The 20,361-nt window shown below is 47.0% G+C and overlaps 1 protein-coding gene across 2 annotated transcripts in view; it reads right to left on the bottom strand.

The window, feature by feature from the left end:
- The window catches only part of CHUK (component of inhibitor of nuclear factor kappa B kinase complex), a 559,943-nt gene that overhangs the window by 275,895 nt on the left and 263,687 nt on the right, over positions 1 to 20,361 (bottom strand). For both annotated transcript variants that reach the window (XR_013594756.1, XM_078642754.1), the window contains exon 7: positions 1,991 to 2,115. Coding sequence is in view for 1 of the 2 variants with exons in the window: in XM_078642754.1 (XP_078498880.1) it covers positions 1,991 to 2,115 (125 nt within the window). In the remaining variant the exon portion in view is untranslated. The remainder of the gene's footprint in view (positions 1 to 1,990; positions 2,116 to 20,361) is intronic.

The following is a 20,361-nucleotide window of genomic DNA, read 5'->3' as shown; positions in this document are numbered from 1 at the left end:
ACGCTAGACCTCATTCAGGTGTGGCGCCAAAGGGCCAGACTAGTGCCTATTGCTGACCCTAAGAAGCCAGGCTTGTGCAATTGAGAGCAAATGACGAATTCTGCTGCTCACGACTGTCCATAAAAACCTGGGTAAGGGGTGCTCGGAGATCAGCCGTAACAGCCGATTAACCTTGTGCCGTCTAAAAATATCAATAGAGGAGGGAGAAGTTAGCTAGCGTTCCACTCAACCTTACTGATAAAACCTTGTGCTACAGAATACCAAATGGCATGACAATAGCAGCATAGTATGCAGATGACATTCACAGATCTGAGGACCAAGCTGGTGGATGAAAAAAATGAGCTTCTGAAATGTCTCAATGACTTTCGATTCTCAATCAGGCAGAGGAGTAGGGAAACCAATGGGATTCATTTTGCTGGCAGACACCTGCATCATAAGAGTCTCTGGTATCAGGTGCTGAGTGAGAAAAGCTTGGTCACCTAGGGAGGGTGCTGGCAACACGCAACCGGAACAAGGTTTTGGCCAAGTGCCCAAAGGAGTATCCATAATAATAATTGTTGTGCTGTAGAAGCCTAACCACACTGAAATACTTCAGTTAAGAAATTTGTCTTTACCTTCGAAGTGGGTATTTGTATATCTAGAACCTCTGATGCCCTACACAACACAGCAGCGAAAGAGGCACTTTGCTCTGTGGCAGGACCAGGGAGGATGCAAGGCCTGTATCTGGGAAAGTGTCCAGCGCACTGGCATCCTGAAAATCTTAACACCAGTTTTCTTTGTCATACTGGAGGACATAGTCATTCCAATCACCATAGTTAACATTTTCTGAGTCTGTGTCAAAAAGATTATGTAAAGTCGGGGCCCTACCATGTAGTAAAGGCAAAGTATTGGAACCTGAACGGTTGCACTATAGACACTACATCCACTTCCAGCATCGGTACAAAAAGAACCTATGAAGGCGATAGTGCCAGAACCAAAGTTGGCACCGGAGCTAATGACGAACCTTATGCTGTCCAATGGGCACAGACAGAGGATGACGCAGACCTGTCATCTGGAGTTCAACTTGAGGCCACTGTGGATGCTTGGGGCCCGAAAGCACACCACAAAGAGCCAGAAAAGTGGCAGATATATGCTGCATGGCCTCTACTTGCTACAACATTGCAAAAGGACTAGGGAATTCAGTGTTCGCTGGGGTCAAGCTCGGACTCAGGCTTCCTTTGAGATTCGGAGCGAGTCTGGGAGGCAAACTGACGCTCTTGCGCCCTCCCTGGAGTCAGAGAGTGTCAGGAAGGGGCTGATACCCATTTTAACTACTTCTAGTTTCACTTGAACTTACCACAAGACTCCTATTTTGAGGATGATCCACTGGAATGACTGTGGAAACGAGACCTTCCTTCCAACTGTGACTGGCGGCAGCGTGGAGTTTTTTTTAATGTTTGGTGGATGTAGTTTGGTCTCACTGTCCCATATGCCCCTTAGGTTCATGGGGGCACAATCGTCTTTGAATCATGGTTCGACACCAGGCACCACAAACAGACTTCGTCAGGTTCTGTCACAGACATCTGTTTGTGACAGTCCCTATACGCTGGTGTTATCTGTTTTAGGAAAGGGGTGCATTGTTCTATGCTCACTGGATAACTGGAAAATGTCTTGGTCAAAAGACAAAGGATAAGCTTTGGATCAGAGTCTGGAGACACGGAAAGAAATATACTCATGTCAGTACACATGGATGGACAGCGCTTTTGTGCAGCTCCACTTGTCACTTCCAGAGAGGAAGAACAACGTAGCAGAGCTGTATGACGCCACCTACCATACACAGAAGAACTGCTTTACAGTATCCAGATCCAATCTGGTACTTGGGGAAAATTCACATGGTGAAGAATCTGCAGTTAAAAGTAACCGTCAGAATAAAACATTCATTTTCAAAAGCACTGAAGATGGACTGGTAATCTTATGCATGTAAGTAGTGGCTTGTTCTCAAACCTCTTACCACGCGACAGGCTGTAGGTTGTGTAGAAAAGGCCGGAAGCCAGCGATGCATTCAAACACCATGGTGCCCAAGCTCCAGTAATCAACAGTGACAGTGTAGGACTTATTCTCAAACAACTCGGGGGCCTAAAGGAAAAGAAAGAAACATGTTTCTATGTATAAGGACAGGAGAGCTACCTCATCAAAAAGCAAACACAATGAGAGCACTCCCTGGATGTGAATGAAGGGTGCAGTGCTGAGAAGTATTGGAAACCTGCACCAGCAAGACATACATAAACAATTTAATCAGTCAAACACTACAGTTGTTGCTTGAAAACAGTATATGAACAAGTTCTAAATAAAAATGATTCCTTAATTATGTATTCTTGTTTAAGCAGAAAAATATTACGTACCATGCAATCATCTGTTAGAAGCGTGTAGTTCTATATATTCACATGTTCTGTATTCGTCTGCCATCTAGTGCTGGACTCAAGGGTCTGCAAATTATTTTTCTTTGAAGAAGCTTTCAAGTTACAAGATGTGCTGTTACGCCTCACTTGGCGCAAAATGCGCGTTGGCACAGCCTATATGTTAGATTGTTTTTTGTTCAGTGGCCGAGAATAAATATAGAGTCCAGAAAGAGCTTATTGTGTGGCATCATGCATATTGTGCAGTATCAAATAAGTTATGAAGTATTATCTGCAATTATCACACTATTCAGGGAAGGAGTTTGGGCGCATGTGAATCTACAGCACTACACAATACGAAAAGATGCGTACAGGGTAAGTAACATTTTCTGTACGCAGCAGGTGTGTCTGTAGATACACATGCTCCGTGAAGACAGTAAATCAGTGCCCTGCACAAGTGGTGGCTAGTAAGTAGATGATGCACATGTCTGAAACAAAGTCCTTGCAACGGTTTGGCTAACCACATCCTGCTGGCAGACTAAAATGTCCACACAACAGTGCTTAGTAAAAGTGTGTAGTGTTGACAGCAGTTAAAGGCTGCTTTGCTTATGTCAGCTAGCAGAATGTTTCTAAAGAATGCCATGCATGCCCATTTCTTACAGGTGGAGTATGTCCTGGGGAGGTTGTAGGAAAGTAGACCTTTTTGACATGGTCACCCCCACTTTCTGCCTGGTAACTGACGTGATTTCAACTGGAAGTGCACTGGGTTCCTGCTAACCAGGTCCCCAGTGCTAGAGCTCTTTCCCAAAATGGCACAACTGTGTAACCCAATTGGCAAAACCTTTAGCAGCATCTGTAACTTCCTTGTAGATGGCACCACTGGTGCTTAGGGACTCGGGTACTGAAGAGGGTCCCTAAAAGCAGTACCACGAATTGTGCCACCATAAGGGACCCCTCATGAAGCACATACAAGACTGCTATTGCAGGCTGCGTGTCTTGGTGCAGACGAAAGTGAAAACCCGTCACCCATCCCATGTGCCATGTAATATTTGTAAGTCACCTCTACAGCAGGCCTGACAGCCCAAAGGCAGGTTGCTGAATATTACATGTGAGTGCATACCGGCATGAGCATATATGACCCTGTGCTGGTCAGTCCTATTACTGCCAGTACAAGTGAACAGGGAAGCCATTTTAAAACATATGCTGAACACTGGTGAAGACTAGTTCCCCAGCTACATGATGGCTTCACTGAAGATAGGGATGTTTAGTGTCAAACATCTAGTATTGATAAACCCACACTGATTCCAGTGATGGATTTACCAATACATGCACTCAGAGGGCATCTTAGAGGTGCCTCCCGAAAACCTATCAACCTCTGGTGTGCTCCCTGACTCGTTTCTGCCAGCCTGGCACCAAATACTCTGTTCTGACTTCCTAGGGTGAGAGCCTTTTGCTCTCAGGAGACCCAGAACAAAAGTCTGTCCAGGAAGATGGTGCGCAACCCCTTCCCACAGCATGATCTGCTGATTAGCCTGCATAGGCCAGCAAGATTCAAAGAGGAAAATTAGCTAGTCAGGTAGGCGTGCCACCACCAGGCTATTACACCCCCCCCCTTCAAGGGGATCTGAACTGAATTCGACAATTTTTCAGAAGTAGCCATCTTTGTGATGGCATACTTAGGAATTCTGGTACAGGGTTATGCCCACTTCCTACGGGGCGTAGTGAACCCAAGAGTCTGTTGCCCATTAGCTACTACCCTACACTCCCCTAACGCCCCTGGCACCAGAAGCAGAGATTCTGATGACCTACGAAGGAAAACACCGAAGCGCCGCAAAAGCAGAAGACTGAGGAGATCAACTGACCTTACCCCAAAACTATAACAAAGACAGCTGTTGTGCCTCCAAAACCTGGGAGGACTGCCTGCCTTCAATAAAGAACTAAAAACTCCTGTGGAACTCATACCTGAAGAAACTCCAAAGAAAGGACTCCGGAACAGAGTCCATCGTGGCTTCACCCCTCATGGACCCTCCGACGTTGCCTGCTGCCTCTGCACGCAGGCCCCTTTACAGCGGCTACTCCTGGTAAAAAAATCAGACGCCCAAAGACACCTCTGCACCCGTCCCCCCTCGGCCGGTGATAAGTGGACCAAAGGTGTCCCTACACCGACGAGCATCGTGAGGCCTAAACCCTCCTGCTGCATCAGCCAGAATGACCCACCCAGTCAAAGCCTGCAGCATCTTTTCACCGCAATAGTTCTCAAAAAAATAACATTGGGCACCCAAAGCCGTTTTGCACCTATGTGCCCGTCCACCCTAGTGGTGGTGTTCTGCTGGTGCTGCCTTGGACCTTGCCCACCACTCACCTTAACTCCAGGAGAAGGGTTCCGTAAGTCACTGTACTATACCTGAATGTTGCATTGACTTTTCCTCCCATAGGATAACACTGCAGCCTCCAAAAAATTAACTAAGTGTTCACTTTTTGAACTTAAAAGAATTCGTATTGGGGGCATGGCCAGGCAAGATGGCTGGGTCAACTTAATCCACTCCAGCTCCAGAGACCTGCACCGAGCGGGGAGCGCAATCACAGGGTTAGAGTTCCAAAAAGTACCGGATTTGGTCCAGAGCGGCCGGGAGAGGTGGCGGAGGGTCCGTGGACGCGAGGACTCCAGCGCGAATATAAGATTTTCAGCCGTCTGGAATCCAGCCTGGAGTCCCCCGCGAATCCAAGATGGCAATGGAGGCAGCGTCCGCCTGAGGCTTGCTGAAAGAGTGAACTCAGGAAACCGTCACGAAGTCCAGAGGGCAAGTGGAGCACCGGCAAACTCCTGGTGGGCATGAGCCAGCGAAGGAGGTGAGCCTGGCGGGGGTTTCCTCCCCGGCGGTGCCGCGCTTGATCTGCTGCGGGGACTCCTGGCTCTGGAGTGGGGCCTACAAGACTGGCGGTACAGGGTGAGGGGGTGCCCCGGGAGGGTGTGTGTCCCCCCCCCCCCCCATCTCCCCCACTCTCGGTGGACTATCAGATACTGGGGTAAAGAATACCGGAGACCTCAATGAGGCTGAGAAGCCCTGCCTGACCCTAAAATGGAGCCAGCAAAGTGGCTGATTGGTAGTAGTGGGTGCAGTGAGCTGCTGGAAAGAGACACTGTAGCTTGACCAGGGGACTAGTGGAACCGCGCTGATTCTCTACCCTCAACAAGAAAAGCAATGACTGAGGCGAAGTAACTATAGAGCCACATCATTTGCCTGACACTAAGATGGTGCCTGCAAATTAATGTTCGGAAGAAGCGGGCCCTTGGTCTTCTGGTTAGAAGCCCAGAAACATGCTGGAGGAATTAGCGCCCTGACTCCCTACATTCACTAGAAAAAGCGCTGTCTTTGGATATGTGATCGCAGTGTCACCTCACACGCCTGACATTAAGATGGCCGACGCAGACTGCAGTTAATGCAGGATCCTATCGCTCTGGCTTCCACACAAGTGTAGGTCAGTATTACCGATTTCCTCCCTACACAGAAGCCGTATACTGAAGGGGAGTAACCCGCTCTAGCGAGGAGAGCTCTCTGAGCTGCCCATATGCCACCAAAAAAAGCGACAAATAAGGTCTCCACATATTTTGCAGTAACAGAAAAGAGGTAAGAACAAGACGTAAGTGGAAAGAAAAGCACAATGTCACTCACCAGAGAGGATCTGCTGGCCTCCCTCAGAGATTTCAAGTCTGAATTGCACGCAGAAATCAAACCAGATCTGCGGAACAGCTGAAGTCGGACCTCTCCGAATGCATGTCAACCCTTCAGCAAGATATGGATGCTGTGGGGGCCAGTTTCCTTGAAACTGAGGAACACACGCAAGGCCTGTACATTCGCACCAGCAGGATACAGGAAAAACAACAAGCGTTCCAGATGCAGCTTCAACAGGCCATCCTGAAGGCAGAAGCCCTAGAAAACAGGTCTCGGAGGGAGAACATTTGTGTAAGAGACCTGGAGGAGGGCACGGAGGGGCCAGACTTTGAGGCCTTTGTGGAGGGGCTCTTTGCAGAAATCGTAAGTCCACGTCAGTTGAAGAAATAGACAGGAAACACCGCGCTGGAAATCAGCAGTCGGGCGACCGTCGTCGCACAAGGGATGTCCTCGTCAAGCTACATTCATTTAAAACAAAAGAAACAATACTGCAAGCCGCAAGGAAAAAAGAGGAGACCTCGTTCCAGGGGTACAAATGACTGCTGTTTTAGGACCTGGCGCCCTCCACTCTGAGACGTAGGCAACAACTAAGAACGATCACAACCAAACTCAGAGAGGACAATATATGCTACAGATGGACATTCCCATTTTGCGTCTCCTTTGAATTCAACAACAAACCTCAACATGTCTCGGGTCTAGAAGATGGCATGCACATTTTGGGCCTCCCTGTCCACGAAGATAAAAACAGCCAAGGCACTTAGAAAGGCTCAGATGCAACGACAAGGCCAAGACAACAATGCCGCACCATCACAAAAAGAAAACCCAGTGTCAAATGAGGACCTAGAACTGTCACTCAACGGTTAGGAGAAAATCCGGGCCCTGTTCTAGGGGATGGAGTTATGAAGAAAAGAGAGATGGAAGCAGGCGTAACGTTGCCAAATAGGACTTGTGCACCTTCGTCATGACTGACTGATTGTACTGGACCTTAATACCAAGGATTCCTTTACAAATGGAACTTTATGCTTAAATCAACCGGCGGTTGGGGCTCTGGGTGCTGCCCGTGTTTGCCTTTACCATACCATTCTCTACCAATACTGAACTGGTTGGAAGCCTGTTGGCTGCCCAGCGAAGGGTTTGTGGAGAGTTTAGTTTTCTTTTTCTACATGGGGGGTTACCTGGTGGTGGGATCAAGGGACAGTTGGACAATCTCTACAAGTGGGGTATGCAGGATCGCTCTTCACTGTTGGAAGAGGTGAATGTAAACAACAACCAGGGGCGGACAATGGAGGTTTGGTGATCTGCAGGGGAGGACATGGGAGGGACAGTGCTCGTAGGTTTATAAAGTGGTCTCAATAACCTCATGGAACATAAAAGGCATGAATTTATTTGCCCCTTAAAAGGCAAAAAGTCTGGAAATAGCTTACGGACCACCAGTTCGAAGTGGTCACGTTGCAGGAAACGCATCTAAAAAAAGCAGGAGATGCGACTCCGCCATAAAAGCTAGCAGAATAATCATGGTAAAGGGGAGACTGAGAGGCAGACTTTGCATGTTTATCTCCGTATACATCTCCAAATACAGGGCAAACTGTGTTCTTGGCTTCACTCCTAGACCAGAAAGGCGAGTTTGCGGAGGGTCCAACAATACTCATGGGCGACTTTAATTTGACATGGCAAGCTGAGATGGATAGCACACACCCTCAGAGGGCGGCCACAAGCATCTTTTTAAAGGTAACCAATCAGAAAATACAAGCTTTGGGCTTACAGGACGCGAGGCGAACTCTCTATCCAACCACCAAAGATTAAACCTTCTTTTCGCATGTTCACACAACATATTCTAGGCTAGATAATATTTTTATAAGCCAATCCCTTCTCGGTTCTTTAGAAGCTGCAAATATACTACCAATTACGATCTCAGATCACAGCTTGGTAACTTATCAGTCTGTCTTGGGGGCACAGCGGGGCAAACACTCATAGATGGTTACTTCCCAGTTACAGTGCCCAGGGACAGACTTATGAGAGATAAGCTGAGGAAATACATCTCAGAATTATTTGAGCTCAATCACCCTCAGGCCACCTCAGTCCAGAATAACTGGGACTCACTCAAGGCAGTCCTCAGGGGTAAATGTATAGAACTGAACTCCATTCTAAACAAGCGGAGGGCTAAGCAACAATTAGCACTGGAGGAGGAATTGGAGAAAGTAGAAAGGGACCATAAGAAAACACCATCACAAAAACTGAAGCGACAACTCACAGCATTGAAGGGGAAAATAAAAGCAATTTACACAAACAGTGTGAAATACACGCTGTTGAGTCTCTGGCAAATATCCTATGCGCAGGGAGGCAAAGTAGGGACCCATCTAGCAAGGGAACGTGAATACATAGGGGGCATACAGGATAGGGACGACACTATAGCCCATAAAGACGATGTCAAAGTACGCATTTTCGCTGGGTTTTATAGGGATCCCAACACAGGTACACAGTCACAAGTTATCCTGAAAAAGCAATGCTCAGATTCACTAGAGCTCTCCCAGTTTCCGCCAGCAGAGAATGATCGGTTAAATGGACCCATCACTGAGGAAGAAGTGAGGAAAGCAATTTCTAAACTCAGACTACACAAATCACCAGGGCCCGACGGGCTTAAGGCTCAATTTTCTAAAATCTTTGCGTCGGAACTTACACCACAGCTCACCCTGTTATTTAATGCAATAGGGGAAGACTCAACAATCTCAAATTCTATAGTTGAGGCTGTGGTCACTGTGATTCCCAAACCAGGGAAGAATCCACAAAACTGTGCGTCTTATCGACCCATTGAACTGTTAAACTTCGATTCCAAACTCTTCTCTGCCATATTAGCATCGAGGCTAGATACTTTAATGCCCTTACTAATCCACCCTGATCAATCGGGCTTCATAAAAGGTTGAAAACACACAATAACATACAAAGGACTATTCATTTGATTGAAAAAGTCGCCAAATTCTAAATTCCGGCACTATTGGTGGGCCTAGACGCTGAGAAGGCCTTGACAGGGTGGATTGGTCTTTCCTATTTCTGACCATGCAAAAATTTGGATTCGGGCAAAGCTTCATTAACATGGTCTGGGCTAACTATAGGCATCTACATTCAAGAGTACAGGTCAATGGGTCGCAGTCACCCCCATTCACTCTGAGCAGGGGTGCCCGCTGTCCCCTCTGCTGTTCGATCTTCCCATTGAGCCCCTGGCAGTTCAGTTCAGAGCAAACCCAGAGATCAGAGGCATACAATTCGGGGGTATGAAACACAAGGCCTCGCTCTTTGCTGATGATATTTTATTGACGCTTACAGACCCGGGCCCCTCACTACAAGCATTGCAGACGAATTAGATCAATTTGAAGCAGTAGCGGGCTTCAAAGTAAATACGTCAAAATCCTTCATATTGAACCTTACGGTTCCAGAGGGGGAACCCCTTCATCTTCAGGGCCAGCCCACCTTTCAATGGGCCAAACGCTCCATTCAGTACTTAGGGATCCAACTCACTCAGAGGGTAGAAGACCTCTACAAGGCCAACTATCTCCCAATGCTGACGCAAATGCAACAGGACCTCAAACGCTGGAAGCCACTATACATCTCTTGGTTAGGACCGATAAACATGTTAAAATGACGTTGCTCCCAAAACTACTCTATCTGTTCCAGGCACTCGCAGTCGACTTAGACTGTGATCTGCTACCCACATTACATTCTCTAATCACCAAATTCATATGTCAAGGGGGAAAAGCATGTTTACCGTTCCATGTTTTAAGACACCCAAAGAAGGAGGGGGGAGTGGCGCTACCAGATTTCTCATATTTGTAGGCGGCCCAATTGAGGGTGTTGGTGGAGTGGTCCATGAGAGAATCCGATAAGCATTGGTTACACATGGACAGGGTGATAATGGGCAAGACTATTAGGGATGTCCCCTGGAGATCGAAAAAAGAGAGTCCGGCCAATGCATACATTAGCACCCCGACACGCACCACGCTCAAGGTCTGAGATGACGAACCAAGGGGGGGGGGGGGTTGACATCCTTTCCTTCACTGTATACACCCATCCACTTCAACCCAGACTTCCCACCAGCTTTGCGAAAAGGCCCATTCGACACATGGCAGGAGGGGGGATGCCTGATTGTTTCAGACATGTTCCACAACTTCGATGTGCTTGCATTCGAAAGTTGTCAAAGAGAATTCCAGGTCCCAAGCAGTATGCATTTTCACTATCGCCAACTCAAACACTGGGTTTCCCAACCCCCGGTGAGGGAAGTCGCCACCAGAGAATGCACCCCGATAGAACGATGGGTTCAGAAGGCAGGCACCATGAAGAGAGTGATCTCCTTTCTCTACGGTCTACTGCTGTCAGCAGTACTTGCCCCACGGGCCCGCTAAATGTCTTTCTGGGAACAAATAATTGGGAGAGACATCTAAGAAGAGGAGTAGAAGCATCTGTGGTCGGATATAACCAAGAGCAATCTCTCAGTGAGTCTAACAGAGGCCCATTACAAGACCCTTTACGATTGGTACATCTACCCCACTAAACTTAAAAACATCTTTCCTTGCTCTTCCGACCTCTGCTGGGGCGGATGTGGCTTGCTTGGGGACTTTCACCATATATGGTGGGACTGCCCGACTATTCGCCCTTTCTCGGAGAAGATTCTCACTCATATTAAGTAAATGCTAGGTTACAACATACTGACCTCTATCGAGGAAGTTCTTCAAGGCATCAGAAATCCGGGGTTAGAGCATCAGACAAAAGCAGATAGAGCAACTTTATGGGCGTGTCTAGGGGCGGCAAAAATAACAATAGCAGCAGCTTGGAAAAAGAGAGAGGCTCCAGCGTTGTCACTATAGCACTCACGGCTCTGGAGAATACTCACGATGCAAAGATTAGCCGATTTTTTTAGAGATGATTATATAAATTTTGAGTATCGGTGGGGCCCTCTGGTTTCCTTTCTCTGGAGTAGCCTCCCATCAGCGGTATGCCCACCTTCCATAAGAGCACTACACCTTTTCCAGCTTTAGGATGGTTTTTCACCCTTGTCCGAACACTTCCAGATACACGTCTAGTCCCTCTTGGCCCTGCAAGACTAAAATAGGGCACGGACCTCTGTTGTGATGTAAGTCAGACTACTCAATGTCATTTAGAAAGATGATTCACCACCATCAGGGAAGGGGGGGGGTTGTGTTTATAACAACGTTGGGGCGTTTTGTTTTCTTTTTGTCCAGGGTTGCTTTGTTAAAAGGGTCATGACTCGAAGCGAGAGAGGGAGACGGAATGGCATTGTAGAAAGAGAAAATGTACACTGGTTAGATGAAAGTGAGTGAACGATGTCCTAGATTTGTTTCATGCTCTCATCAAAATGTAATTTGTTGCTTTCAAGTCGTGCTGAATACATAAATAAATAAATAAATAAATAAATAAGGCTTTGGGGGAAAAAAGGATTCAAAAACGATTTCTTCTGATGCCTAAACATATATAAAGACATTTGCTATTTTTATAAATTGGTGTGGACCTCCTCGAGTCGTGTGTCTTATTTATTGACCTTTGTGTGTATTTTCTGTTGTCTTGCACTCCTGTATGTTAAGCCGAAGGCTGCTCGACCACACTACGCCCTAACAGAGCACCTTGGAATTTCCATAGCAAGCCCCCTGTCCACTCACAAGGGAACCCCCTGGACTATTTACATGATATATATCATTTTGATATATCACATAAAGAGCCAGCTTCTTACTCTACTTTACAGATGGCATGACTCTTTGTACTGTTTTGTGACTGCTACAAAGAGCTGATAAGACTTACGGAAAAGCTTGGTCCTTGGTAGTAAATAAGAGCTCCTTTGACATTTAGTGTGCATAAAGCTCTTTCTGCTTTCAACTCTGGTTGTGGAAAGAAGACAATTTTCTGGTTGAGGAGAAAGCATGAAGCCACTTTGACATTTCCAAAAGCATGGAGTATCCGGGCAGTCTGACCTAGGTGGGGGCCACCAGAAAGATGATGAAAGATACTTGCCTCATTTTCCTCACAACGTATGGGAAGACGGGGGGAGAGAAGGAAAAGCATAAGCAAAGACCCCTGACCAGCTCATCCATAGTGCACTGCCCATGGACTTTGGATGCAGGTACAAGGAAGTGAGGTTGGAAATTAAATTTTTTCGTAGGAGGCAAACATGTCTATATGTGGGGTGCACTTATGCTCTGAATACTTGTGTAAGTACTTGCGGGTGAAGATCCCACACGTCAATTTGCTGACGCATCCTGCTTAGTAGGTCTACAAAGCTGTCGTCCACCCCCAGAGGATTCTCCACTAAGAATTGGATATTGTGGTGAATCGTCATGTGCCAAATCATCTGCACTAGTGCAGAAAGCTTGGGAGAGTGCATGCTGCCCTGTTTCTGCATGTGCTACAAGGCCATCATTGTCAAACGTCCCCCAAACTCCCTCAGAGAAGGTTTTGAGGGATAAGCATATAGCCAGTAGTTCTAAGTAATTGGTGTTGAGGAGGGCCGCACTTCCTACACAGGCATGGTGTTGAGATTCACCCCACTCCCCCTCAGCCTTAATGGGAAGCACTAGAGGTAATGGTCACCTCCAGAATAGAGTCTAAGAAAGGCCAGCTTTGTGTGTTCCTGTTCCATCATTTCAGAGAGTGATCAGTGTTGGCCATCAACAACAGTAGATTTTCACTATGACCCTTTACTCGTGACCATACTCATGAAGTACTCTTGCAATGGGAGTCTGGTGCGAAGTACGATGGAAAGGCACAAGACCATTGTTACGTGAACGTGCATCACAGTTCTGACTGTGAGGTGGCAACTGGGCTGAAAAAGAGGCAGCATCTGCTGGAATGTTAACACTTTTTAGTGGTTTGGGTAAACTTGCCCTAGAACTGCATTTAAAACAAAACCCAGAAAGGGATGGATCTCTTGAGGTCGGAGATGGGATATTGTAGCATTTTTGGTAAATCCCAAGCTGTGGAAAAGGGAAATTCGCGGTTTAAGCATTTTAAGCATTTTCTAGGCATTTTGTCTGTTGCTTCTTTTTATCAGCCAATCGTTGAGATAGGGGAAGAAGGAAGTGCTCCCCCACATCTTCACAAACGAACATCCACCACTGTGAGGCATTTCATGAACCCTCATTGAGAATTGGTGACCCTTAAAGGAAGTACTCTTATAAAGTTAATAATCAAAAAAAAGGTAGTACTCTTAACTGGTAATGATATCGGTGGTGGCCAGGTGGATGGGTATGTGCAAATAGGCATCTTGGAGATTGAGCAGTGACAGAAAACCTTTCAGAGGGCCACACAGCAAACAGGGGTTACTAGGCACAATCGCAGACGCTGTGGGCTTGGACTCCAGGTGTCCTGGAGCCCCACTTACTGTAGAGTAATTGGGCCCGAGTACTACCCCTTCAGCACTTGCCTCTCAGGTAGCGAAGGACAATCCAGGCTGCAGCCACAGGGCAAGTGTTCTTGGCATCCTGAGTGATAGCTCCTCACACAGCTGGGAGACTGTTAGACCTTGGTCTCCAGTCCTGGGTGCTGCAGCTCAACGCATTGGCGACCTTGTATCTCTTTTTGAATAGTGCTGCTGAACAACATATGGGACTCAGGCTCCCACCGTTATAATCTAAATCCAGACAAATATGTGCTTTAGTATCTGAGCCTTTGAAATCTGGGTTGTGGGTGTCAGCTCATTTGAAGTGCTCTCTCTTTTGCCTTGTTTTTTGTCACATGAGGAGAGGTCTTAATTTGACGTACCACTGAGGCCAAAAGAGTAACCAGGATACATACCTGGCTGTCAGTCTCCACCGAAATATACCTCAAAGGTTCAAAGGCCTAAGCCTTCTCCTCAGTCAAGATCCCCTAGTCAACAGTGCCAACCTTATCAGTCTCACCATCTCTCGGACATTGAGCCAGGCTCCCACTGACCAGTAACTCTTCCTGGAATCAAAGAAACCTGTGATGTACACAGAGGATGCTCCGTACCTCTTCCTCCAGTGATGGCGTTCCCAACTCAGCGCTTAGGAAGGTCAGCAATCCTCCCTGGGGATGGCAGTCCCCACCTCCACTAGCCCCTCCATGCCCCGGACATCCAAAATGGAACCCACAAGTCTCTGTATTTTGTACCACCCACAAGCGCACACACATCCTGGCATTCAGACGCAAGAATCATGAGCTGTCCGACACCACAGAAGCCATGCAGGCCAAGGGTGAGTTAGGTACACAGCCACTAAACTTTACACGAGTGGGCCCCGAGGCACCACTCCAGTGACACAGGTAAAAAAGGCCTGTTCACACTACTGGTTCCTATGAAAGACATAATAGGTATGCTGCCACCATCGGGCTCGTTTCACTCAACTCCAGGTAAGGGCAGTGGCCATCTACCACTCTGAGGGTAGCACTTAGTGCAAATGTCCCATTCTAATGAGACCAAATCACCATGAGACAAGCTTAGGTCACGGCACACATGTATGCTCCATCTTCGCTCATGACCAAAAATCAGTACCAGGAATCCAGATATCCATGCAGCAGGGGTACTCATTGCAGAGGTGCATACGCATCACTAGGCTGGGGACCTTTCAATCCCAACAAGCACAGTCATGTAGTCCACCTTGTCAGAGCATAGGGATGATCTCCTGCAGATGTGTCATATGGAAGTGTTCTGACAAGATGCATTTCTTGAGAGGTCTGGGCTGGACCCTAGGGAGCCGTTCTTTTTGTGAATAAGGAAGAAAAGAGATTAGTTTCCCCTGATATTGCCTCTGTTTTGTGGAGCGCATGTACCACTTCCTTGAGGTGCAGGAGATGGTCTCAGCTGAGGACATGTCTGTGGGTGGCTTGTTCGGAGGGATAGTGAGAAGTTATTGGCAGTGGCCACGGTGAACCATTGCAAACAAACAACTGGTGTGATGTGATTTCCTCCCAGAGGAAATCTTGCATTCCCCACTAGACAGGCGTTGCATGATCATAGGGAAGCTAAAGCGAATCACTGTTTAGAGGTGGCAGCTCGTTTACCGGAGCTACTTCTACCCTTTACTTTGCTGTTTCCTCTAAATGTTCCACCAGTGTATGCCATGCCTGCCTATTGGTGGAAGACGTGCCGCTGTTGTTAAGACTGCGACTGGTCAGATTACGTAGCTGTGGCAAGGACAGGCGGCAGCCATCTGACCATGCTAGGCAAGTGGAAGGGCAGTGGCAGCGCACCAGAACATTCAGAGTAGATGGGAGGGGGACAGGTCAATGGAATATGGTGGGCAAAAAGGAGGGTGCAGCAGCATGAACATAGACATCGAGGGGCAGGGGGAAGGAAAGTAGGGGCAGCAAGATAAGCACAGAGGCTAAGCAGGAGGGCAATGATGGGGCATAGAATTGGCCAATGGGGGGCAGGAGGAGTGAGCAGGGTCATCAAGCTAAATGGAGGGTAGTGGCAGCACATCAGACCATGCAGGGCAGGGGGGAGGGGTCTGGTGCATGGACTCGGATAACACAGGGTAGGGAGGAGGTTGATGGGGCAGCAAGCTAACTGCTTAGTGCAAGCGGGAAAGGCAGTAGCAGAACAACAGCCACATACGGCTGTAATGAGGGAGATGGGTAATGGACTTGGATAATGGATGGCAAGAAGGAGGAGGAGGCAGAAGCAGCAAGCTTGGGTGGGGCAGCACAATGGAAGACCAGACCCTACGTTCAAACTAATGTGCATTGCTATGGGCATCTAATTAAATGTTTTTAAAAACTAAGAAATTCACTGAAAAAAATCCAAAGGTTACAGGGACGTTCTAGTTAGGCTAATATACTACAAATGTTAAATTAGAAAACTTTGTGTACTACTAATGATTGATACTATTTGTAACAAATTATCTGAGTGACTGTGTGTATCCATATGGGAGTAGATGTCGGAGAGGCTCTATGGGTGTGTGAGTGATTGTATGGATGAATGAGTGGCTGTATTGGTGAGTGAGTGTGTCAGTGGTATATGGGTAAGTGGGTGGGTGGGTATGTGAGAGGCTGTATAGGTGAGTGATGGGGTGATTGGGAGTGTCTGTATAGGTGAGTGTGTGCTTGTGGTAATGACTGTATAGGTGAGGGAGCACATGTGTTTTATATATATATATATATATGTACGTGAGTGTGTGTTTGCGTAACTGTATGGGTGAGTAGCTGTATGCGTAAATTACTCCATGTGTGAGTGGCTTTGTGGGTGAGTTAGTGGGTACATGAATAGCTGTATTGCTATGTGAGGTGCTGCATGAGTGAATGGGTGGGTGTGCAAGTGCTTGTAGGGGTCTGTGAATGGGTATAAAAGTGGTTGAGTGGGTGTATGCGATGTTCTATGGGGATGTGCATGAGTCATAAGCAGTGCAATGTGGAGGCGGAAGTAATAGTTAGTTTAGGTAACTAACTGCTGAATTTCACCGGTTTTCAACCAGTGAAATCTGAGCCCAACTATATCGTCCCTGAACCTTTGCTTTTTTCATTGAATTTCAACTTTTTAAAATGTTATTTTTAACTGTAACTTGTAAACTTTGAGAGTGGGTGTGTGAGTGCCTTCCTGGGTTTGTGAGTGGGTGTGAGAGTGCCTGTGTGGATCTGAGAGTGGGTGTGTAAGATCCTGTCTGGCTCTGTGAGTGGTACTGTGGATCTGTAAGTGGGTGTGTGAGTGGGTATGTGGGTCTAAGAGGGGGTGTATGAGTGCCTGTTTGGGTTTGTGAGTGGGCCTGTGAGTGCCTGTGTGGGTCTGTGATTGATGCAATGGGTCTGTTAGTGGGGTTGTGAGTGGTGCCATGTGTCTGTTAGTGGGTGTGTTATGTTAAGTGTTATTTAACCCCCTTCCATGCTCATGACGAGCTCAGCTCGTCATGCAGCACAGTGCTTGTGTGCTTATGACGAGCTGAGCTCGTCATGACCACACCCGTTTTTATTGCTGTCCAGCACAGCAGGGGAAACTCTCTAGCAGCAATGAGGTTATATGGGACACAATCACCAATGGTCTCTTAATTCTTGTGAGAAAATTACAAACACCAATTGTTACCTGCACAGTACCACTTGGTCAGAGCTTATCTTGTCCAAAAGCCTGCATAAACAGAAGAGTTTTCAGTTTTTTTCCTGAATGGAAGGAGAGTGACTTCCCCTCACACATTCTCCGGCAGCTCGTTCCACAACTGGGGAATCAATACTGAAAAGGCTCATTCGGACATGGTGACTTTCCAACCGTCGAAAGGACAACAGACTTGCCTCAGACGACCGGAGGCATCGTCCCGGCACATATCTCTTTAGACGGTCCTTGATAAATTCTGGTGCCGTCCCATACAGGGCCTTATGTGAAGTACACAGGCCCTTAAACCTAGTCCTCTCCTTAATCGGAAGCCAATGCCGTTGTTGCAGCTATGGTGTAGCATGTGATTGGCTTGGGAGTGCAAAAATGTATCTTGCGGCGTCGCTCATTACTACTTGAAGCCTCCCTAGCAACTTGTCCTGGAGCCCAATATATAGAGCATTACTGTAGTCCAGTCGCGACACAATCAGTGCTGTCACCACAGTTTGCATAGCTGAAAAGGATAGAAGGGATGCCAATTTAAGTTGCCTAAGAAGGCCAATGCAATTTCCTACCACTGTCGTCACCTGTTTTGTGAGTGCGAGCTTGCTGTCCAACTTAATGCCTAGGCTCTTCAAGACAGGCACTGGTGTAGGTGTGGCGCCTAACTCTTGTGGCCAAAATAGGTTTGACCAGGGTGTACTAGCCGTGGTGATAGCTAGAACCTCAGTCTTATCTGAGTTTACTTTAAGCGAGTTAGCAGTCATCCAGTTCACTGTGACCCTAAGGATGCTCTGTGCACTACACTATGATTGCAAAGGATTGTCGATCCGAACGATCAATTGAGTGTCATCCACTTAATCAAACACTTGACAGTCCATTTGAGCTAGTGCCGCCATCAGTGTCTGGAGGTAGATATTGAAAAGCAGTGGGGACAACACGTAACCCTGGGGGACTCCACTCCACAGGACAATGCTCCTTTACTGGACAAACAGCCATCCAGCTGAACCTTTTGTGTCTGATCATTCAGGAAGGAGGAGATCCACTGAAACGCCACGCCTGTCATTCCCTGCTTTTGAATGTGGTTCAACTGTGTCAGTACCTGTGTGGGTGTGTGAGTGGTGCTATGGATTTCGGGCATTTGCATACTTCGGGTATTCGAAAAGAGAGAACACTGAATTCTGCCCTCACCAGGAGATGATAAGAAAGAAACAACTTATCACAGTCACTACAGATCAGACTGAGCTCCATCAGGTCAATGATGCACTCCCCTCTATTAAGGATTTCAGATTGTTTTTAAACGTGGAATACAAGAGGAAACACATTTGATTTGCTTTGTCAAGCTTAAAAAGTTATGAACGTATGTGCTTTACTGAAGTGGAGTGTCAACTGGGGCATTTGTAGGTGCTTCCCGTTGAGGTTTAATTTCTGTGAAATGCGCACCTGGGCCAGACTGGAACCTCACTTTCCCAGTTTTGCCAAAAAAACTTCTACCCAACGGGAGTACTTTCATCTGCTAAATTAGTAAGTGCCACCTCGTTCGGTAATTGTTTCATGAATATTTCACACTACACCTGTGTAAAGGACTATGGGGTAATGTTCCAGTGAGCTCGTGTGAACGTAATTTTGATAATGGGATTGTTCCTCAAGCATCTTCAACCACAAATCTGTGATGAAATGAATCCTAGTCAAGAGAAGACGACGAGACTACACCAGACAGGGCTACTTCCTCTTGACTAAATAAGTACTTTACTTTATTTAGATGTCCTCGTATTCCTCTGCATCAATAACGGGCACCAAAACCAGCTGGAAAAGTGCTCGGGTCTTTTGTTAAGCTGGAAAGGCAGGAAGACCCATGCATGCTACTAATTAAAAGGGTAGCCCCCTCCCCCCATCCTGGGCTGATTTTGACCCTGGGGACCCCTTCCCCGTGGCCCAGCCGCAAATCTTTGGGGGAGGGAGGCCATGAGACCTGGGGTGTCTCCAGGGCCTTATATGGCTCCAGGAGGGGTGCAATGCGGCCCCCCTCCTTTGTTCTGCACGGGCTGGCCCAAGGGAGGTGGTGATCCTCAGGCCATATTTGGCATGGGTGGGGGGGCACGCAGCCCCCCTCCCTCTTTATAAAACGTAATAGGTCCTGGGGAGGTGGCGGCCCCCGGGGCCAGGGGATCCCCTTTTTAATGTTTATTTTAGCCCTGGGGAAGTGGTGGTCCATGGGGGAGGGGGAGAGCATGCGGCACCCTTATATTATTATTTTTTTTGTAGCCCCAGGCAGGTGGGGGCCAATCTATTAGTGCCAAGGAGGTGGTGGTCCCCGGAGCATACACAAATCTCGGAGGGGGACCAGTGCGCCCCCTCCATCTTATTTAACTTTGCATGCCCCCAGGACGTGGTCCACCTGTGAGCTATGCTAATAACAAGCGCAGGAGAGCAAGCACTTGTTTTTATTTTTTCTATTCACGTATATTCTGCCATGAATTAAAAAACATAAAATGGTTTTGTGCCCTGTTGGTGTTCCTGTGGGACCACATGGCCAAGGCTGGGGGTTAGGGTATTGGTACCCTGCCACTTTTTCTTTTTTTTGTTGCATTTCTTTGGGGGGGAGGGGACTCAGCTGAAGCAGAGTCCCAAGATGGCTTCCAACACTTACTGGTTGAAGTGTTGACAGCCAATGAGATGTCTGCACAAGCTTGATATTATTCCCGAAAGATCCATACCCCTCGATATCAAAATTTGGTTTTCTGTTAAAAAAACTTTTTTTTTTTTTTAATCGACTGCCAAACAAACTCCCAAACTAATCTTAATGTGCATGATGGAACAGTGCATCTTTTAGAATCACTCGTGTGATGGTTTCCAGTGTTTTAATATCCATTTCTGCAGTGGTGTTTTCATTCAAATGTACTTTATTACGACTGAATGTTTAATATTTTCTTTTTTTCAATGCGTCCAAAGAGCAGGTTTTCTTTAAAAAGGTCTGAGAGTAACAAAACAATGCATGGATCCTGGTTTCATTTGTGTGTGCAAAAACCTCCAATTTATGGAAGCACACTCACACTCTTGATTTACGGAATAGGGTTTTACACTTTTTCAAATCTACTCACAAGTGTCAGGACACCAAAGATGGCGAACGCTCACACACTTGCATGTTTACGGGTATTTACTGTTATTTACTACTCCGAAAACAGCTGTAGATTTACTGCGGTTAGGAGCAGGAATAAATGAGTTTGCTGAGTAGCAATGGGGAGAGAACACTTTCAAAATAATATTGGTTAAGGGT

Source organism: Lissotriton helveticus, chromosome 5_1 (assembly GCF_964261635.1).
Source record: "Lissotriton helveticus chromosome 5_1, aLisHel1.1, whole genome shotgun sequence".
In the NCBI taxonomy this organism is placed as follows: Eukaryota; Metazoa; Chordata; class Amphibia; order Caudata; family Salamandridae; genus Lissotriton; species Lissotriton helveticus.
This window is presented reverse-complemented; position numbering and strand designations above follow the sequence as displayed.